Source organism: Pocillopora verrucosa, chromosome 10 (assembly GCF_036669915.1).
Source record: "Pocillopora verrucosa isolate sample1 chromosome 10, ASM3666991v2, whole genome shotgun sequence".
NCBI classification, from domain to species: Eukaryota; Metazoa; Cnidaria; class Anthozoa; order Scleractinia; family Pocilloporidae; genus Pocillopora; species Pocillopora verrucosa.
In genome coordinates this window covers 5,885,194-5,908,090 of record NC_089321.1, presented here as the reverse complement: position 1 = coordinate 5,908,090, position 22,897 = coordinate 5,885,194, and the positions used below count along the sequence as shown (strand labels likewise).

The 22,897-nt window shown below is 38.8% G+C and overlaps 2 protein-coding genes and 1 pseudogene across 2 annotated transcripts in view; 1 reads left to right on the top strand and 2 right to left on the bottom strand.

The window, feature by feature from the left end:
* Positions 1–7,929, top strand: part of LOC131786990 (arf-GAP with GTPase, ANK repeat and PH domain-containing protein 1) — a 296,718-nt gene extending 288,789 nt beyond the window's left edge. Inside the window, exons 7-18 of the mRNA XM_066173618.1 lie at positions 427–498; positions 1,082–1,186; positions 1,557–1,656; positions 2,621–3,067; positions 3,726–3,799; positions 3,960–4,037; positions 4,166–4,262; positions 4,817–4,934; positions 5,538–5,642; positions 5,946–6,033; positions 6,656–6,823; positions 7,105–7,929. Of these exons, the coding sequence (XP_066029715.1) occupies positions 427–498; positions 1,082–1,186; positions 1,557–1,656; positions 2,621–3,067; positions 3,726–3,799; positions 3,960–4,037; positions 4,166–4,262; positions 4,817–4,934; positions 5,538–5,642; positions 5,946–6,033; positions 6,656–6,823; positions 7,105–7,260 (1,608 nt within the window). The 3' untranslated portion in view covers positions 7,261–7,929. The remainder of the gene's footprint in view (positions 1–426; positions 499–1,081; positions 1,187–1,556; positions 1,657–2,620; positions 3,068–3,725; positions 3,800–3,959; positions 4,038–4,165; positions 4,263–4,816; positions 4,935–5,537; positions 5,643–5,945; positions 6,034–6,655; positions 6,824–7,104) is intronic.
* A 330-nt stretch (positions 7,930–8,259) lies between these two features.
* Positions 8,260–12,147, bottom strand: LOC131786977 (uncharacterized; annotated as a pseudogene).
* A 758-nt stretch (positions 12,148–12,905) lies between these two features.
* On the bottom strand, positions 12,906–22,885 carry LOC131786983 (cyclin-T1-like). The gene is given in 13 exon segments (XM_059104042.2): positions 12,906–14,748; positions 14,750–14,939; positions 14,941–15,301; positions 15,304–15,766; positions 16,443–16,525; positions 16,986–17,058; positions 18,082–18,172; positions 18,887–18,932; positions 19,673–19,735; positions 20,690–20,750; positions 21,655–21,783; positions 22,462–22,543; positions 22,725–22,885. Coding segments are annotated over 13 exon segments (1,995 nt in total). The 3' UTR covers positions 12,906–14,556.
* Between the last annotated feature and the right edge of the window lie 12 nt (positions 22,886–22,897).

Sequence of the window (22,897 nt, the reverse complement as noted above, 5' to 3'; positions counted from 1 at the left end):
TGGAGTTTGTAGTCTTGAAATTAGAAAGTTTTGGACAGTGATTTCATGATCTGCTAAAATTTGTCTAAAATTTTGCTTATTTCAGGCTTCCAATCAATGTTATACATTTTACTCAAAAATAATTTCAGTTCACTATGTATACTCAAAGTGTGGGCATTTTGTGAGAGAGTAATGTTTGAGTTATGTTTTTAAGTCAAAGTAACAGTCAAGAACAAATTACTAAAATTGTTTTGACCTTTTTGATGCAGGGTGCATATCTTCTGTTGGTTTTATGCAGTTTTTATGTTTCATCTCTGATACATGTTTTTTTAAGAAAATGAAAAGAAAAGTTTAAGAGCTGCTAAATCATACATGGTTACAACAACTTTCACTATGTTCAGAAAAGAACTTGCAACCTGAAAACAAAAAACAAATATACTTTTGTAGAAAGAGAAGAAGGAGAAAGACACCATCATAGACACAGATGTGGGGAGTGGACGATCAATCCCCATTAGACAGGTATGGCACAACTTGTGTTCAATTTTGAAATTCTTCTTGATTGAAGCATCTTCTAACACATAAATCTTCTAACATCTTGAGTGAGTGTGGTCCTGTAAAAGACCTTTACATAAGGAAATATCAAATTTTGACAACCCAAGTGGGTTATTATCAGAGTCAACTGATTTCTGCCTTGGGTATTAAAATTTCAGACCCTTACTTTTTAGGCAAACCTTCAGTCAGACGATGACAGAAAATTATACCTTAATTAAATGACCATTTTTACGTATTGAAACCAACATTTTTGACTATAGTTCATGGAAAGCATCAAAACGATTTCCAGAAAAGGTGTTGGAAAGTCATTGAATATAATGAGTTTGAAAAAGTAGAAATCCTTTACACTTGTTTAAGTTAGAGTAAACTGCTAAATGAAATTGAATTGCATTTTAGATTCTAGCATGGGTGGATTACTCTATTAATTCTTTTATTGAGCATTTGCATGCTTTTCTTACTCCCTAAGAGCAACAGGGGCTAGCTATAGTCAAGATAATCAAAGCAGCTCCTATTTCAATCATGCTGAAAGCTAATATTCATTGCTTTTTAGGGTTATCTTTTAAAGAGAAGCTCCAGCTCTATCAACAAAGAATGGAAGAAAAAATATGTTACACTTTTAGAAGATGGCATCCTTGCATATTACCCAAATCTCCATGTAAGGGTTGCTAATCTTTTTTTCAGCAGTTAAATTTTCTTTCCATATATTTTTCTTTGGCAATTTGTCCAAGCTCAAAGTAGAATAACCAGAAAAGGTGAAGTAAGCATGACTAACTTGTATGGCTGTTGAAGCTTGTGTGTAGGCTACTGTAATACAAAGAAATTAGAACTACTGTGATTTCACCTAAAGGAATGTTCTATGGAGTCCCCTGAATCGAGAGAGATGCTGATAGGGTAAATTGTTTTGGCCAAGGAGCCTTAACATCAACTACCTTTGAAGAAGAGTCCTCCCTAATAAGTAGTAGCTCATAGGCTAATGCATTTCATTGAAGAGGATGATTTATTGGTCTGCATTTTATTGCGCTTAGGATTATATGGATGATGTTCATGTGAAGAGAATTTTATTAAAACATACTACTGTTAAAGTTCCTGGGAAACGGCCACCAAAAGCAACGACTTCTTCTCAAGGTAGGACATCCTCTTGAAATTACAGTATGTTATAGAAAGAGTTTAGGTTGAAAGATGTAATTTAGTGAAATACACTGGCATACTTGGAAAAAAAAAACTCTCAGTGCTCCTGGTGTACACAGTTTATTTGTAAGGGGCAATTGCTTGGAAAGGGAATCTTTAAAAAAAGTGTTCGAACAATTTGAAGGAAATGCCATGTGTTTGTAGAGTCTGGGAGTGGTTTTCCTGTGTATGTCACAGAATTTGGCTAAAGGGAATCTTTTAGCAGATGAGGCAGAATGATGCAAAGGAACGACTCTGTATTTAAGGACCCAGTGCATGGTTTTCTTGTTGTAATAAAGAGAAAGATACCCGTGGGCTTGGCACACTAAATACTTAACAAATAGATTCCAAGTTGCCGTGCGTCTGTTCAGTAATAGATCACAGAGGACGTCAAAATGTGGTAAGAACAAAAATCTATCTATTACTGAACAGACGCACGGCAACTTGAAATCTATTTGTTTTATATAATAAAGAATTAAAAAAGTTTTAATAATGACGTCATCTGTACGTCTGTCCTCCAATAGATCATAAGTGAGAATCAATCAGAATGCGTGCATAACTGATCTTATTATATAATTTGGAATATATATCAGCTGTGTTTCTAACCCGTAGGTCAAACTACTGCCACAGTGGACAAGTGCGTAAAACCTGCCTGTCTAACCCTAGGTTTTAGCACCCGCATTTCTCATTTCAGTATGGATTATCACTCAAACGCAAACTTCTGTCCCATTTAAGTGTACTTTCAGCATTATATGAGGGTGGAGAGGGATAGAATGTGTGGAGATAACTTTTCTAAGACCTTTGACCAAGGTTGTGGGTGCAAATGAAACGTGGAACCCGTGTTGGTAACGCAGGGCTAGGCTTGCCTATACTCAAAGTTGCGATTTTCTCTTTTTTTTTTTTTTTTTTTTTTTTTTTTTAGGCGATTCAAGACCAACAACTCCAGTGGAGTCAGATAATAATAACAGCGGCGCAGAAAACGCCGGAACGAATAGCATAGACGGTACACAAAATGGAATTGACTCTTACAGTGGTTACAACTCGCTTCCCTCACAACACGACATTGACAACGCCTTGGCCAGTATCGGCAATCAAGTCATTACACCTGCATCAACAAATGTTGGAGCAAACGCGACAAAAATGGAGTCATCGAGTGTCATAAAGAAAAAGAATAAAAGAAGTAAACACACAAAATCTTGTGAAATAGACTATGATGAGCTGGAGAAAGCTCTCGCCATTGCTGCAGCCAATGCAGTGGTTCCGGCAGGTTCAAGGGTAGATCCGATGCAAGTAGGAACAGGAAGCACTAAAAAGAAGGGTCACAGGCGTGTCAAAAGCGGCAGTGGGCCTAAAGTTGATTTAGATCCAGGTAATATTATTATTAAAGTCGAACATGTATTAGGCGGGAATGGCGCTTAACACAGGGTGACCGCTCAAGCAGGTTCCATTGAGTAGAGTTGTTATGAAAAACGCCATTTTGTTCCCATAATTGACCTCTTTACGTACATTAACTCTCTCTAAAATACTAACATTGACCTCGTGGGATGAACACGGATCAAATTTTGAAAGATTTTTCCCAGTTTCATTTAAGTGGTTCTGCGTGAAGTGATCGTTCAATACAGTTAGAAGAAATTAGAAACAGACCGTTGAGACCCACTCAAAGGTGACCACCGCTTAATAGAGGTGAAAATTATAGTAACTAAGGGGAAACATTTCGGGACTTTAAAAACCGACCGCTTAATACAGGATGAAAGCTTAATAGGGTGCCGCTTAATACAGGTTCGACCGTATTGATTATGAATAACATGAAAGGAGTCATACTGCTGTAGGTTAGGTTTATGTCTAACCCTCGACGTATCAGAAGTGTTTAGCAAGACGTGCCCTATTTGCTAAAATTGAAGCCAGAGTTTGGTGAAGTGTTAGCCTTAGAGGAGGTTGCGGCTTATGGCCGAGACTTTTTGGGAAAAAAAAATGTATTTCAACGCATTGGATCGGTACTAAGCTAACATTTTCCAACACTGTTACAGAAATGACAGACTGGGAGTTCACTATTGTGTCACTAGAAGCAAAGTCGTGGCAGTTTGTGGCAGCAACACAAGAGGTATTTACTCAAATTAGGAATCGAAAAAGCGTATATGTGGATAAAGTTTAGTCTATAATAAACCAACCGATCTGATGTAAGGCGTAGGAAAGTGACGTTATCATCTCTACGTTCAAGAGAAACAAGTCTTTCAGTTAGTGATAAAATGTTTTCCGTTTAGGAAAGAGATGCTTGGGTACAGTTAATCGAACAACAGATTTTGTCCTGCTTGCAGTCAAATGAAAGCGGGAGAGAAAAGGTACAATGATAGAGAGAAAATTAATGTTTTTTCATTCAGCTTCAATCTTTAAATCTGCTGCAGTACGTTATATTTTAAGCTCGGTTCTTACATGTGATATTTGCTTCTTTTGCGTGTTTCTGTTTTAGTCACGTGGTAATAGTAGTTCTTCAACAAATGGTCAGGACATGCAATCGATAAGGAACATGGAGGGGAACGAAGTTTGTGTTGACTGTGGTGCACCGAGTAAGTTGGTATTTTTGTTTTGCTCTTACTGTTTTTGGGCAAATAAGCCGTATTTGGGAGCTCAAAGACTTAACGTGTAGCTTACCTAACTGGAGGTAACTTAGTCAATTCAGTCCGAGTTTTACCCACGGTTTCTGGCACTAGGGCAAGTTTGGGAATTTTAAAATGAACATTTCTGCGGACAAGCCCAGTCAAGAGTTTGATTCCTTTCCGCAGACCAGAAATAGGAAGAGCTAGGCAATTAATGCACAGGTTTCTGTGGAGTCGTAACTCAGATCTCGTTGTTTTCATTTAGCACACCGTTCTTCAGGCGAAGTTGTGGTATTCCTATTGAGAATCCGAATATGCAAAGCACTAGGTTGGTTTTGCGTTACCGCGGGGTTTGTCACCTTTCTTACTAAATTGTCGAACGCAGCATTGGTGGTAGACATGTATAGTATAGTTAACCACCGCGATCTCTGCAAAAATGGCTCGATTTTAAAGGCCCTTAGGGGGATTTAAATACTTTCCTATTCCATGGTCGTGACAAATGATATTTTAACTTCCCATATCAGATCCTGACTGGGTATCGCTGAACCTCGGGGCTCTGATGTGCATAGAATGTTCCGGAATCCATAGGAACCTAGGAACTCATGTGTCTAGAGTACGGTCATTGGACTTGGATGATTGGCCGTAAGTATTACAAACAGACCAACTTTTTAACACTTTACCCCCTAACATCAGTATCAATATTCTCCATACTATTCACTATACATTTCCTAAGGCGCTGACAAAGAGAATTTGTTTAATAATCAATACAGCTTCTTTAGTAGGTGATCATTTCCTCTATTCCTTTTACCTTAATGTTTGATTTAAGGGTGATATTGTAAGGAGAAATTAGATGCTAGTCACTCCTAGGGGTTAAAGGGTTAAAAAATTTTCAATTTCTTGTGGAAAGTGATCCGGAATTTCATTGGTTTTACTTCGCAACGCTTCGCGACTTGTCTAGAAAACTTACACTACCTTCTTAACCAATCAGATGCAAAACCAGAAACCAATCGTGATCCGGTTACGTGTTTTTATCGCACCCAATAGGATAGCTTGTTTCCGAGTTTTCATAGGTACCTTGAACTAATTGCCTATTATCTGATTTGCGACGCAATAGATTTTAATTTATTTCTGCGACGCTCAGTCAAATTGCGCACTGACATGTTTTTTTTCATGTAAAGGTAGACTTTTATAAAGTCATTAAAGTTTTGGCACTTGGTAATTTTATGTAAATCTATTTCGTTGCAGATCGGAGCTTACTGCTGTCATTAGTGCGATCGGTAACACTCTTGCTAACAGCGTGTGGGAAGGAAGAATACAAAATAAAACGAAACCAACAGCTTCGTCACCAAGGTTTGAACTACATCTTATTACACTTTAGGTCGTAGGTTACGTGAAGTGGCTTCAACAAGGTCACATAACGGATACATATATCACGGTAAATCACGTTTGTTTGCTTGAGGTAACGAAGGGTAACGTCACTTCAACTCGCTCAAAGTCGTATTTTGTTACACAGTGACAGTATTGCGCAATAAATAACAATAGTTCTGTGCTTGCTTCTTTTTTTATTCAGTTTTCTGACCTCCACGTAATTGAACAATAAGAAAGAAAGTGATAAATGGTTCAAAATTAGTTTTAATTTGTTTTCATCCTCAGAGAAGAGAAAGAAAAATGGGTCCGGGCGAAGTATGAGACAAAAGAATTTATTTGTGAGCTTCCGCCGAGCGATTTCTCTCTGGGCGAAGTAAGTACATTTACATTTTATTGGAATTGAAGTTATTTAGGACACACCACCTTAATATTGGCCGGTGCCTCGGAGTAATTGCTTCCTCAACTGTCACAGTTCCTCTCAACTCGGACAAGCATCTCTTTCAGGGGCATTCTAGCCTGCGAATGGGGCTATTGCTAACCACTTCAGCCCAATGGTTGGTTGGGCTGGCGAATACCCGCCTTCTTCCTCTTATCATTGAAAATAAAGTAAACCAAATTTTATCGCGTTTGAAGATTGTGTACAGAAGCTCAACTGTTTCAAATGCTTGGTAAAACTACAAGGCACGACCCTAGGATGATCTTAGATATAGAGGAGGCTTTTTGTTAAAAAAAAAAAAAAAAAAGTGATAACCGCCGATTGAGTTAAGTCACTTCGAGTTATAGAGACACTCAACAGATACACATCGCGACCGTAACGTTAACACAGTCACATATGGCGTGTTTTCACGTCAATCCAGTAACTTTCAAGCCCTTGTTTTAGCATTTTTAAGGAAACAATACATGGAAAAGAACTCTCGATTTCCGTCTTTCATCTGCGTCATCTGCGACCCAAAAAGTGTAATGCCGGCTTAAATTTTTTTCTTTATTTTTGACAGCAACTCTTGGAGGCTGTAGTGAAAGAGGACCTACCTCAGTGCATTCTTTTGTTGGCTCACTGTTCTCCGGAGGATCTCAACATCGTTAATGAAGACAAAGAGGGCTGCAACGCACTTCATATAAGCTGCTCGTTAGGAAACATTGTTATAACGCAGCTTCTTATATGGGTGAGTCAAAGTTAAAAACCCTTCAGAAAAATGAGCCAAAGAAAACCGAATAGGTTGGGTGTAGGGGCCCTTCCCTCAAGAAAATCGGAAGAAGGCGTCGTCGGTGATTTCGATTTTTTTGTGAGAGGAGGGAGCGGTTGTACACAGATTGGAACTTCGCGTAAATTCTAAGCTATCAGCTATGAACCTTTTTCCCGAAATGTAGACCCAAAATGGTGATCCAAATTTTAAATTGTAAAATACGATAGTCTAAATGTAGATTTCCTATATTTCCTTCCCAGTATTTTGCTGATGTGCGGATTCTCGACGGCCAGGGTCGATCAGCTCTGTGGCACGCAAAGAGTGCTGGGAGTAAAGAGTGTGCCGATATATTACGTCATAATGGCTGTAATGATCTCGGTACCATGATTCCTCAGGGAAGTGACGTGTTTTGCTAACGATGGCGAATTACGTGGACTTGTTGACTCGTCAGGGATTCACAGTTCGCGCAGGCCGCAGGGTTAAGCTTTTACTTTACATCCATCTCAACAGTGGTAGCATGTGACGTGTGTCGTTTGAGTGGTGATTTGGTGGTGACAGTCACGCAGTTGGCGTGCTGTGTGACTTAGCGGCGTAGCGCAATGAAGTTGCTTAGTTGTCTTTCATAGACATTTTTGCAAGACGCCATGACCATTTAAAGAATTAGAGTCATGGTGTATGATCTCGTTTTGGTTACAAGAGCCTCTATGCTGCCAAAAATTATAAAAAAACCGCCGTACAGAAACAAAATTTACAATTGTGCAAAAAAGAAAAAAACTTACAAGAGTTGTATTTATTTGTTCTTAAAATTGTATATGTTCTTGATATGTAAATAGCAAATATTTCCTCTGTGCTTGAGGTTGAATATTCTATACAAGTAAATACTATATCCAAAGGGTGGAACATAAAGGAAATACTAGACTAAAAATAAATATGAGATTACAAGAATTTCTTCCTCAAAGAGAGAGGAATGATTTTTAATGATTAATTTTTTTTATTACGTCATGGCTTTCGTCCTTCTTTCGAATGAAATTCTGCTAACATTCTCTCTATTTTTGTTTTCTTCAAAAATAAATGGAATTATGAAATCTGCTGTCTGGTATTTTTCTGATTCTTACCACGTCGCATTATTTAAGACTGAAAACGTGATTTTTATAGTTTATTGCTTGTGCCTTTATGTTTGGCCACGACCATGCGTGAGCTCGGTACGGACGTTTCCTTCGGTTACGTCATCGAGAGATATTGACCGTGTGAGTCTGGGGGAAAGCAGTACAGGAATTAGGTCGGATAGTTGACCTTGGTTGATGTTTCAAGTGACGTCACAAGATCGAAAGTCAGACAAGTTACACCGGCTTTCCTATCAGGATAAACTATTGAAGCTGCAATGGGTAGGAAGTTGGCAAAACGGGCGGACACTTTCACAGATACACGTAAAATCCATCGCCGCCTTGGACAAGGATCTAGCAAATTGGCTAGCTTGTTGTTTTTGCTAAGCTACAGAGAGAACGTTCTCATCAGTCGTTCTATTAAGTTTAAATTTGTTAGAATTCTAATTCCTTAAACAAAAGTGGAGTACGTCGCCTGTGTCGACATGTGGGACGAAATTTAGAAGAAAGGCTCGTTCTCTTTGCGCGGAGATGACTTTGGGGAGAGACAGATCAAGGAAACGAAGAAGAATAGAAAGATAATCGAAACTAAACGAAGAAAAACCTCACAGGTTCTTACACCCAAGAAAATCCCATATCCAAAATGATCGATAAAACTTTCCAGTAAATACATCGTTAGGATAACCGATGACGAGGAAAATAATGTAAACTAAGAAGCATTTAAGCGAATGTCGTGTTTCTTACAACAAACATAAGCGTATGGTGGTCGCTGGGGATAATTGGTAAGGGATCATCAGGGTGAAAGGGTTCAAATATTTTAACAGCGTAAATCCAGACGCAATCTTTTTTACCCATGAATCGTATACATGACTATATACTTTTTTATCTTGTATTGAGATTGAAAAAGGAATCTGACCGTGCAAAAACTATCTTGAAATGCGATCATAATTCGTGCAGTTTAAAGAGTGTACGCAAAGGCTACCTGGGACATTTGCGCTTTTAAGAGCATGGACTATGCACCATCTCTCCTCGCATGGCTTCAAGCTACGTATAGGCAATCAACGAATTGCTCACCTCTAGAGCTGTTCACTCATTTCAGAGAGGATCCAAAACTGTTGAAATAATTACCTTCATTTTGATGACCTTGGTGTCTCCGCGAACTTTGCGAACTGGATTTATGTTAGCGTGTTCTCTCTTTGTTTCACTGTGATCAGACACACTATTCGTGGTTTCGTTAACCTTTAAAACAAATCGTGGAAAGTTTAAATTATGACAGCCATAAAATTTTAATAGCGGAGCTCCTGTTCACAAACGCAAAAATGGAGTCCCATACTTATGAAAATGTGATAACCTAACCAGCATGGATACACCTTTTTTTGGAATTTAATGCATGTACATCCTTAAGTAGAGTTTATTTTAAACTGTAAGATAAGCGTACCCTGTAATAACGTATCCAATACCTATTTGTTTACATACACACGTTATATAACTTTGTGAAGAAATGTTTCCGATACCTGTTTATCTTTGTCATCATCCATGTGATAGCCATCCACGGGTGTAACTGACATTTCTTTACTTTTTATCCCACATCCCTCGGATGCTCTCAAATCTGCTTTATTTTTGTCAGAATTTTGGTGGCTGAAGATGCCTCCTTGTCATCGGCTTTCCCCGAGGACTTCAATTCTGGTTTCCAGTCTTGAATCAATTTTTGTGGAACCCTAGTTCTATCTCTAATCTGTTTTAACCAGATCTCATTTTTCCGTGTGCGCTCTCGCATGAGTGCGTTTAACCGCCGACAAGTCTGCCAAGAAGACTGAACAGTTTGCGCCATTTCCTGTGCTTGCTGTTTTATCCTGGTCTCTTCGGCTTCTTTTAGGGCTTGACGCTGAGCTCTTGCCCTTTTCATCCTTATTAGGATTCGATCGGCATCAGCGGCCATGGAACGGATTTTTGCCAAGCGCTCACAATCGGAACTTTTGCACTTATCAACCATGGCTTTAATTTGCGAGCCCTTCAACTTCATTGGGCGCACAGTCTTGGCGGGTTTGGTAGGCGATGGCCTTTGTGTCGTCAATCTACGATCAACTTTGACCTGCGATGTCTTCGATGACGGTTTCTTTAGCTGAAGTAAAACACATTTGCGTTGATTTCGTAGGCAACTCGGTTACCTTTTCTAACACAACCATATTGACACTACCAAAAGAATCCAAAGCTTCAAAGTAGTTAAGGTCGAGGCAGGTACAGTCGAAACCTTATTAAGCGGTCACCCACGGGGAATGGCTGGGTGACCGCTTAATTCAATGATTAAGGAGGAACAAATTTAGGGCTTTGAAAAATGGCCGCTTAATACAGGGTGACCACTTAATACAGGTTTGACTTTATGTACTTTTCTCCCAAATTTCTCCCAGTTTCAACTCAAATAAAAACGTGATAAAAATATCGGACTGAATTGAAAAATAAACTCTTCAACATAAAAAAGCATAATTTGTCGCTGCAGCTGCCAATGAATGAGCTGTAAGTAATCGGATCCTTGTGTTTGCATACAGATTTTGGGAACCTCCACGGGGCAAACATTGCAACTCGCTAGAAGGAAATGTTGGGCGAAAGGTTGTTCCGACGTTCAAAAATCGATTTTTGAGAGAGATTATCGCTTTTTCGCCGCTGTTTTATCGAAAATGGATTTGGTTAATGCTGTTTCAAGGGAAGCATAAGTTTCTGTTTAAACAACCATAAAATATGTAGTAAACTCTACCGATTAACTTGTCTCTATGCGCAGAGTTTACTGTGAACTTTACATTGCGCAGAGATCTCGAAATTTAGAGAAACTAACTATAAATCGCCAAGAAATAACTTAAAAAAGCCTTTTCAGTTTTTTGGACGTGTGTTAAGTCTACTTCTAGCTTTTTTCTTTGTAATACTAAAGAGCACTACAACAGCTACCTCGAGGCACCAGGAGATTGAAACGGTGTGCTTGAGCATTAAATATTATCGTGGTACACTAAGGTGAAACACCTACACTGCTTCTTTGTTGTGATCGATGAGAACGAACCAGCGCTAGCGTTGATAATCGGCTTAAAACTGAACCCTGACGATGAGTAGGTACAAATGGGTCGTATAAGGAGCGATGCACAACTGATGATATATCTACAGTTTCTGCCGGGGTTCCCGTGACCTTGCTTTTCCTGACAAGATCCTCCTTTCGAGGAGAAAAGTTGCGGCTCGAAGACCTGTGGATTTTCCTCAAACATACTATCACTAGCCCTAGGGATTTCCCCATGTTTTTATCGCTTATTTCATCCCTTTGGAGAGAGGAACAGCTCGGTAAATCTCCGCTGACAAAGACTTCTCTCCTTTGAGGAGGTTTATTTTTAAACGTTGTAATTCGTTTATTTAATTTGTTAACTAGTATGAAAACAGGCTGTACATATATAAATACAACTGAAAATGCTTAATTTATATATTTCCTAACGATTTGTGGCCAATTTTGTGATATGTCGAAACCACTACACGATGACGATTTCACAATAGACCTTACGCAAGGAGAAAAGTTAATCGGTATATTTTATAACATATTTCGTGGTAATTCTGACAAAAACTTACACTTCCCTAGTATCAACGTTATCTTTATCCATTTATGATAAAACTGCGGTGAAAAAGCGATACTTTCTCTACATACACGTTTTTTTTGGACGTCGAAACAAGCTTTCGCCATACATTCCTTACCAACGCGTTGCAATGTTTGCCCTGTGGCAATCCCAGAAATCTGAGCGCAAACGCAAGGGTCTGATTTCTGGCAACTCAATAATATGTAAGTGTAGTTAGATTGAGGAATTCATTCATTCTGGAATGAAACTCATACCAATAATAATTCTGTCAATTCAGCACCGGTTAAATCAGGTAACCTTATGGATTCTTTGACATTACTTGGAATTTCTCATCACTTCTTAATATCAGCCGCGTGGCGTTCAATCCAATAAAAAAATCGATCAAAATAGAGCAAACGAACAGTGAAAATAAAAAACTATAACAATAAAAGACTGTAACAGCCAGTTTCAGTTAAGAGTCACTTACCAGCCGGTTTATTGCTAAATCTACCAGGACTGAGACAAAACCCGCAAAGATTAAAAGTGCTGTAATAGTCAAAACTCCCAGTAAAAAAACAAATTCGTAAACTTGAAATACTATCTCGTGATAAGGCATTTTGCCACCACAATCTAGGGAACTCTCTCTTCTCACTCAATAATTCATGACTGACTCTATGCACGTCACTGAAGTTACGATTGATGACGCGTTGTTACGTCATAATAATTTGTTCCATAATGAAACGTCATCCCAGCTTACGAGTTGTTTATGACCTGCGCGCGAGGGCTTGGAAAACTGATAAGGTAAAATTAAAAGATTTTATATATCATATTCTGTTTGAATTTATACTTTTTTATTGATAAGATCAAGTAAGAGACGGGCACATCACTCGAGTCGAAGCGAGAATTGAATTGGAGCAACGAAGAGCTTTAGTGGTATTTGGCCCAACGGCGCCAAAACGAGGTGGAATCAGGAAGGAAAAGAAAAGAAAGTTCTCAGCGAAGTGAGACCAAATACCTTCGGACTGGATTGGAGCTCCACCCGAAGATGCGGGGTGGGGATGAGGCGATCCCGATTTGCATTTTCTCAGTCAAACTTGGAAAAGACACTTTTATGATGTCACAACATATTTAACTTCCCAGGAACCAATACAGACGCGAAAAATCACCGGAGTGTCACGAGGGTAACACTGAATGTATTTGGGAAATTAAGTACATCGAATTCCAACATAATGTGAATATTCAAATGACTTTGTATAGGTTTTCCATGATCCAGATGAACTCTAGATTGTAAAGGAAAAGTCACGAGAATACGGAAAAGAAAAAAAAAAGGAAAAAAGGACCAATAAGAAGTCTAGACAAGTAAAGGTCAAAAAATACAGACAGAAAATAATTTATTCCTTGTAACTAATCAGCGGCGTTGCACAATACTGTGCATCTCTCCATGTAAGAAAACCTTTGCTGATAGCAAGGCTGAGAGGGGACAAATAGAGGTGACGGAATCGGCAGGTTTATTCATTTCCTTGTAGGTGTCTTAAAGTCTCGTTCACAGGCTCCTCTCTAATGTAATGAAAGAGGCCCATTAAGTAACTTTCTCAAGTTATTTTCCACAAGGCAGTTTATTCGCTGCGAATGACTAATTTATCTACGCTAATCACCCTGTATTCGTTCAGTCGAATTTCAATACCTCAACAAGTTTTATCAAGTTACGAGAAAAACACTACAATAAGTCAATAACTCGATACATTTTCCCTATAGACAAGCGACTCTTTGACCTGCAAAGGTACTTTTTTCCATTGTTTTCGTTTCTTTTGAATTCTTTTTCATTTAACATTAAGCGCTTTCATTTCAACGCATCAAAGAAGCTTCCAGAGCTTTATTTCGAGAGTAAGAGGCCTGTTTTCTGAACAGAAATGTTGAGGATAGCCTTGTTCCCAGGTTTCTCACACAGATGGCAGACCTGGGAACAAAACAATCAACCTTCAACCGACAAGACCAACTGCGGACATAAAAACGATTGTATCTTCGCCAGATGCCTCACTTACTGACCGAGCCATTTTCCTAATTTTTTCGATTTTAACCAAGTTTTCGTCTAAAGACGCATTGAAATAAAGATAAACTTTCAGAAAGTCCAATCTAAGTCAGCCCACACTATAGTTTTCTTACAGTACTTTACAATTCTGTACAACCATCTTTCCTTCATATACAGCACACCTCTCACTTCATCAAGTCGTTTATAGATGTCATTTTTCCAAATAAATTAACAATTAATCGAAACGTTTAGCTAACGTTAAACTTGAATACCATCAATTTGTTTTCTTTTTTTGCTCATTTACACAATACTACTATAATAAACAACGTACTCCATTATATTCTGCACAAAGTTGTATAACTGACACACCCAATCCTTTAACCAGGTAATTGTCTTTCCCCCCACCCCCCTCACCTCGTCCGCCAAAAATTACGTAAATAGCGCATTACCCTTGATCAATATCATTTCTAACATTAACAGCGAACCTAATAAAAAAAAAAGAAAAGTGTGTAGTTTGCACCAAATTAATCAATGTACATCTCTTACGTGCACTTTCCTGTCTTGTAAACTTTTAATTCAATCTTTTAATGTTCAAGATCTGCATCAGCTATCTTTGTATTTTGATTCAATGGCTCTCAGTTTACGCCTAAAATGATTCGACGTTCTCCCAAACGAGGACTTCCAGAGTACTTGCAACTAAGACACGACATTTATGGACGTTCGTGCAGCTTAGCCAAAAATATTACTGTACTGTCAAATGGGGCAAAATTTCGAAGAAACCAATTTGGAGGCACAAAAAGGTGAATTCATTACACCAAAAGGGTGTAAGCACTATATATTGGGAAGAGCCTCCTACAAATTATCACGGTCGATGAACTCTTTGATTTAAAATAAGCCACTCCTGAAAAGCTTGAGTCTGAATGAAAACTAATTCTTATCCCATGAAACGGCAAGAATAAGACTTTTTCAAATAACTTTTTCGACTATTCTAAGATGTCACGGCATAGGTGGAGGGGGTGGTGGTGGGGGCGATGATGGCTCAGGCTCTGGGGGTGGTGGAGGGGGAGCCATTCCTTGCATTACTCCTGGTATCATTCCTCCGGGAATCAAACCAGGCGGAAAACCAGACGGTAAGAATTGACCAGGAAATTGGCCGGCCGAAGGAGGATGCATTTCCGCACTTGGAAAAACCAACTGGAGTGTTCAATGAAGAAAGCAGATTAAATTCCATCGGAGGCGGGGGAGGGGGGGGCGGGGGTGTCATTGGTTTAGCCACTGCTTGGGACGAAGAGGTTAACATTGGTGCAGGGTTTACGGAGTGTTTTTTAGGCGGTTGCACCACAGTAGCAGGCGGCTTATGCGACGAGGAATGGCCGTGCGTGGTGAGACGATGGCTTGTGGCCTGAAGAACCGTGTTGAGATGAAGGGTGGGGTTTCTTGGAAGAAGACTGGGAATGAGAGGAATGAGAAGAACTTAGGGAAGCTTGAGAAGAAGAATGGTGAGGTGGGTGTGGCAGTTTGATGGCATGGCTTGAGCCGGAGCTGGCGCCTTTGTGATGAGAGGACGACGAAGCAGAAGGATGAGAATGCTTGACACTTTTAGACGGAGAGGAGTCAGACGACTGCGAAGACCCGCTGGGCCTCCGATGAGACGATGAATGCGCGCGCTGCGAATGAGAAGATTGTGTGTTCTTAACGGGTGTTCCGTCATCCTGAAGGTGATGATGATGGTGCTTATGTTGCGCGATGAATCCTTTGTAGACAATAAGGCTCCTGAAGTTGAATGAGCCGTAGATGTTGTCGTCTTGAATTCACTACCTGACATCTGACCAGTTGTCGTTACTGTTGCATATTTGGACGTTAGAGGTGGAAGCGGCGGTAAGCTGGGCGGCATCGTTGTTGAAGAAGCTGAAGAGCTAGCCGCACTTGACGTGGTCACAGTCGAAGAGACAGGCAACGCTTTGAGTTTACCCGATTCCTTCCGTTTCTCCTTCTCTCTTTCCTTATCTTTCTCAGTCTTTTGCTTTTGCGATGATTTGCCATCGAGATCATTTTTTAACTTTACCACATCGCTATAAGAATAGCCATTATGGGCTCCGTCAATGCTGTTATGAGCCGTGGCTGATGAAGATGCACCCGAACTGCTGCTCGCTGTGCTACTTATTTTACTTGACTCTCCTTTGGATACCTTACTGTGAGACACACCCTAAGAACAAAACAAAATCACAAGCAAACTCAATCAAGGGAAACATATCAGGCATACACAGCTTCATACAGTACCTCACATAAGATACCTTGAATTACGCACGCGTTTTGATTGGGTTTTTCTTATAATCTATTGGAGGACAGACGCATAGATGGACGTCAACACTACCAAATTTTGCCTCTCATAAGACAAATAGATTCCATGTTGCCGTGGGTCTGTACAGTAATAGATCGCAGAACACTCAAAATGTGGTAAGAACATCAGTGACACACTCTGCCGCGCCTCGAGTGCCACTCTTCGTTCTTAACAGATTTTGACGTCATTTGTGATCTATCACTGAACAGACCCACGGAAAAATGGATTTGCTAGCTGTTCACCAACGTCGTTCTCCCTTTTCCATACGAAGGAACACTAGAACATCCGAGGAACCAAGCGACGACTCTGCCAGTCTTTGTACATAGGAGTTAAACTGAGGAACTCTTGCAATTTTTTTAAAAGCTATGCGTCTATACAATATGGTCTTGGATCAATAACTTTCCTATCATCAACAAGAATAATTATAAGTTTTTCGATGTGTCTTGAACCAGATTAACATCAAGAGCCCACACCAACAATGCATGGAAAAACAACCTGTCGCCAGCCTTAGCAAATTACTTTGAATCATCATTTATCTTGCCTTCAAGTTGGCAACGGAACTGATCTTTCTTTTAAGTCTGTTGGGGCACTTTTCCATCACTTTCAGAAAATCTTGTGCAATTTCTGGATTAAAAAAAAAATGTATGGCCACATTCAAACATTCAACTTGATGTACAACCATAGAGTGAATGACCGACTGAGTGAGAGAGTGAGTGACTGAGTGAGTAATATGGATGAATGAACAGATGGATGGATAACTAATTAAAATATCATTGATTTTAGATAGAAATAGTAGAGATGGAAGTTTTGAGCTCAGTAAAGAATTAAGTAAGATGTTTTTTCGTCTTGTCACGAGCGTGGGACAAAGAAAAAATTCTGAGTCCCCACGAGGAATTGAACCTCAAATCAAAGCACAAATCCGAAGGTCTGAGGTTGAATTCCTCATGGGGACTCAGAATTTTTCGTTTGTGCCACGCTCATGACAAGGTGAAAAAACATCTTTCTTCATCATTAATTTTATTACACTAATATACATATTGATGTATTTAAAATACCAAGAATGACCAGGAAACTAAATCCATACCATCTAACATTGTTTTGTTGACCGTTGGATCAATGTATTCCCACCAGTCCTTTCCATCATTTGATCTTGGAATCTGCATGACAACACAGGAAACACCACCTTTTTTAAACTCCAAGTTTCAGCTTAAGCCAAATGGCTAAGAATGTAAGTACTTATTTGGGTTTTTGTAGCATAAAGCTGCTAGCAATATTTCCTTCCTAACCCGCATAAGAGGGTAGAACTTCTAGCATTTTATCATGTTATTTTGACAGTTTTCCATTATCCATTTATGCTTCTCTGGTGAGAGAGATAAAGGGAGAGTAAAGTGTCCTCCAAGTGAAGTTGAGAACAAAGAGAACAAAGAACAAATTGCTTCAACCAGTGATTCAACAATCGTCTTCAAAGTAGACAAGGAAACTCCGCCCACGTTCCTTTAAATCGTGACGATGGCGGTTTGCTCCCTGACGTCTATTTACACCTCGTCAGAAAAAAAGACCGCTAATTAGTGATCATATAAAAGGATCTCTTGTTGCAGTATTTAGATCACCCCTGATGAAGGCACTAGACAGGAGTGTTGAAACGTTGGGTCTATGAATTGTAACTTCTTCGGTTACATTCATTACATCTGTAAACCAGAGTAGTATCAAACCATGTCTGATTGTCCACCTGGTTGCCGTGTGAACTTTAATATAGACAAGGAAAGTTATCACAAGATCCCTCCATTCAGGCCCAGCAACAATGTTATCTCTCAAAAATACATGAAATAAACATTGAATTAAAAATAAGGCTCACACTGTTCTTGTAATACATTTTGTCGTATCTCCCAAGTAATGTGTGATAAGAACGGTCAGTTCAGTGGGCTGCATTTCACTGTACAGCCTGCTAAATTCAAAATAATGTTGGAATTGAAAACTTCATCCTCTATTTGAACCCAAAGGAATTAATAATAAATATCTTACTAACATCATTATCTCAGTCTGTGCTGTAAGCAACAGTACCCTACAGTTTTTTTTTTGGGGGGGGCTCAGATTCTGTCCATAACTTACAATATGGACAACAAATTTGGTTAGTAAGATGTACCTGTATGTACAAATTCATGTCTATTCAAAATAATTACCTCCCAATTAGACCACTTTGATGCAAGGTGAATACATGCACAGGCAACTACAGGTGGTTTGTACTGCAGACATAAAGTTGTGAGATGAAGACTGCAAGGGAAAATACAAAACAATTAGAAATGTTATTGATATGCAGATATAAACAGCTTTCATGATCTACATAACAAATACAGTAGACATGTATACCAAAAGTTTGTTTCCATCAAAAACACAAAAATAGACCCTTTCCCACAACAGAACCCAAAACTTTTAGGCTTAAAAATTGAAAAAAGATCTTCCTGGTAAGAAAGTATATCTTTTAAATAATTTATATACTGTCAAATCAGTACAACTCTTAACAATGGATTACACAAGAGTCTGAAAATGTTTGTGTTTTCCCAGCAAATACCCTTGACCATAGAAATATCTGGAAGTATTGTTGTTGTTGTTTTTTTTTATCAAACTTAGAAAACCCATGAACAATTGAGAACTTTTAGGAGTGTTTCTTGTGTCACAGAGATCACAACATGTCAGGGACATGCAAAACGAAAAAGTTAATTTAAATTGTTTGACTGGCTTCTTCCTTTTGAAAAAACAACATTCCTGGTGTTCAAGGTTTTCCAAGCTTGACTCAGTATTGGTATGGTAGTACAATGCTAATTGCATGCATTAAAATTGTCAGCTGCAGGAATGTTTGAGAAAAACCAACAGCTATGTGTACAAGTGGGAACCACACTCAGTGAGAGCACCACCTGCTGTCCAAAACATCGACCACAGGTCAAAAGCACATGTTGACAGCAACAACACAAGGTAGGGAGGTTCTACCTGTTTGTGGCCATGAAGTACGATGTCTGGCCAAGGTCCTTGCTGGCTGGATTGGGTAGTGTGAAATGTCAGATTAGCATCAAATAATTGACCAAGAGTACATAACAGAGGCAACATTTATACAAGGAGTATGGTATTGAGGACTGAGCAAAGGAACATCATGAAAACTACTCAGAGTGTTTATTAAGAATCAGAGTTGAGCAACTCTCTGGGTACTGTGTGTAATTTCCCAGCTAAGTTTCTGTGGCCTAGGCCATTGCTTAGTTAGAAATGGAGACTTTTCTCCTTTAACTTACACTGTACTCCTGTTATTAAATTTCTAAATAAAAACCATGCTAGTAACAGTATAAACTAAAAATGTACATCTCAAGGACCTTTGTAAAATTCAACGGAGATTTTTGGACTCATGTTTAAGGCAAGCTCTATTAACAGCCAGACTTCACTCAAAGAATTTCACTCTAAAAATCTTTGGGATTAACAAGGTTCTTCAAAGTTTTAAAACAGACAATAGACAGTAAAAATTAATTGATTTTACTACAATTTGAACTTCCAGTGTCAGCAGACAAACAAGACTTGAGTAAAGTTCTACTTCAATCTTGTCAAAGTACAAAGCAATCTTTCAACTTTGCTGTGCATACACTGTAGTTCTTTGTTTTTGTTAACAAGACATGTTGCCATGGAATATATTGATTCCCTGGACCAGCTTTGCATTGTTTTGTTTTGTTTTTTGCTTTTTCATCCACAGGCAGTCCTACACATCAACGGTTACACCTGAATGCTTCTCACCTCTCACCAGCTGAATACACTTGACTACATAAGTGTGTGGATGGCTAACAGTGATCTCAAATCCTGCAATCATTTAAAACAGACAATCAATAAAAACAAACAAACAAACAAAACTTAAGGGAAAGTACCAGAAACAGTGCCTAGTAGAGTGCGTACACACATACACAACTGCAAATTTTCATAGACTTTATCAATCACCTGGCCTTGGTTGTTTGAAGGCTGGGTAACGCTATCCACTTGTTAGCTCAGTGTGTTTTCTTAACCCTTTAACTCCCAAGATCTGATTATCAATTCTTCCCTCTAGCTGCTACACATTTCCTTGTAAATTAGTTTTAAGAATTTGGTGTAGATCAAGATAACAACATATACCTAATTAGTTTAGAATTCTCATTACTTGTTTGCTAGATAATGTATCGCTATTAAAGGGAGAAGTTACATATTAATCACTGCTGGGAGTTAAAGGGTTATCACTTATTCACTGGATGGCAATTTATCCACTGGATAGTGTTATCTGCCCTTTGAACAACAGGACCTTAGAGTGCTAATTGTTGCAGGTTATATCAACCCCTGTTATGGTGGAGCTTGCATAGCCCCATAATTATACAAAATAGTAGTAACCCATCAAGCTAAAAAAATTTGGATGTACAACTGTATGACCATATAACCATACAAGGTGCTACTTTTAACATGCGTGGTCAACTGTACTGCAGGCACGCCAATGCCACGGCCTTGTCCAGTAGTCCAGTGGTCAGTGCACTGGGCTCCAAGTTGGACCACCTGGGTTCTAGTCCTGGCTGGGGCAAGGCATTGTGCCCTTGAGACATGCGGAAAAAAAAATGCGAGCTCCACTTGGCTAAATCTATATATTATCTGAGGAAATTTCTGACTATTGTAATTTATGAGGACTGTATAGGGCTGAGTAATCCTTACCAATGAGTACTTTACCAAATACTTCTTTTAGATGTAATTATATCAGTGGGAGCAAACAGAAGAGATACCAGAGATTCCTTTTTTTACCTAGCGTTTGTAACAAAATGGCTTCATTTTCAATCATATCCTGAGCCTGTTGCAGGTATTCCTTATAAAAACAGAAAAGGAATAATCACTCAAATTCTAAACCTAAAACTCAGCAACACATGTCATGTGGCAAATGGAATAAGTCACAGTCACAATATGACATAAGAAACTTTAGTGAAAACGTACAAAGCATGTTCCAGGGACAAAATTTTATCTCTAGAAAAACTGCCCGAATTCAGGTTTGTTGGAATTTGTGTGACAATTTCAGCCATAAAAATTTCCTTATTTTTTATTATTCAGAAGCAATACACACATGGTGGTTAGTCACAGAGACCTTTCATATTGACTTGTCAGTTTCAGTGCATGTGTTCCAACCAAAAAAGAATATTCTACAAATCTCATATTGAAGAGTCTTAGTGTCTGGCTCTTAAGGTTGCAAAATATCACTGCAATACTCAGGGAAGTTTGCAATATGTCATCTGACATGTAAAACAAGGTGTCTACAATGAATTATATAATAAGCTCAGTTATGCACACATTCTGATTGGTTCTCACTTATGATCCACTGGAGGACAGACGTATAGATGACGTCATCATTAAAACTTTTTTTAATTCTTTATTATATAAAACAAATAGATTCCAAGTTGCCGTGCGTCTTTTCAGTAATAGATCACAGATGATGTCAAAATGTGGTAGGAACAAACAAGTGGCACACGAGGCGCAGCCGAGTGTGTCACTGATGTTCTTACCACATTTTTGACGTCCTCTGTGATCTATTACTGAACAGACGTGTGTCACATCAGTGACACACTTGGCTGCGCCACGTGTGCTACTCTTTTGTTCTTACCACATCTTGACGTCATCTGTGATCTATTACTGAACAGACGCACGCCAACTTGGAATCTATTTGTTAAGCACAATAGGGGGTAAAATAACTATAATTCAAAAACATGACGAAATCATACCTCACTCTTTGGGTCCAAAGGTGGACCATCTCTGTGCAGGCAGGCATGAGCCACCTTTATTACATGCTCCAATTTCCGTGGTTGTTCCTCAATTTTTGCAGCCAAGAACAAACAACAGGGTGCCAAGGCCTATAATAAAACATGACAATTATTTCAAAAACAATATTTGCAGAGAAAGGGAAAGGGAAAGGTCTTTTTAGTGATGTTACAGTTAACAAGTTTTCTGCAAGCAGTTGTCTGAAATGTTAACCTATCTATGGGGATGTCAAAATTAGTGGGAAATTAAAAAACTGCCTGGCAAAATACTAGTCGTTAACACTGCCCACAGTCAAGAGAGTTGAAAACAGAAGTAGTTCAAACAGGAAGGTTTTTGTGCTTTTGCACAGCAAGTGAAAAAGAATACAGATGTTAGCTTTCTTCCAAAAACTCAAATGTCCGTGACCAAAAGACAAAACAACAGATAAATGAGAGTAAAGAAATACAAGCTAAATCACAGGGTTTACAGATTTAAGTCTTTAATTCCCTTACAGGAGGCAACCATAAAATACAATAATCTAATGAAACTCAAACAAAAATTACGCATACAACTGGTGTAAAAATAAAATCTACATAATCGACAAAATTGGTACCTCATGTGTCTGACATTGAATTTATGTAAAAATGCTAGGATATGGAAGACACCACATTAGTTTAAAACACAAATTATTCGTAAGAGAAATTGGCAAACAAAAAGAAAACACGAATCCAATTTACATTTTATCATATAAACAAAAGAAAATGAGTGCAAACATTTTTTATCATACTTACGTTTCGATGGAATTTGTTAAACGAATGGAACATATAAAATCTGTGCATGTAAACGATGGCTGTGTTTATAGTCAGCTGGCTCCTTAAAACCACGTCAAGGAACAAAAGAAAGTATATTTCGTGTTTTTAATACACTAAGGAACAACGATTTTAGAATATATCACTGGTTAAGCTATACTCCTCGCAAAGTTATGTTACAACGCACAAACTACTACCGGATAATTACAGAAGGCAAATAAGAACTCTCTTTTTCGAAAAGATACACTGAGAGACGTTGTCCCATATCTTGGATAAGCGTTGCTGCCTGTTGCCTGTAACTCTGCTCTTTCTCTGGATCGACTCCATTTTTTCGGGACGGCGTATTTTCCAATTGTTCTTTGGTGAAATAAAAGCGGTCTGTGGTACTCACAGCACTGGTCGCCATGTTGGAAAAGCA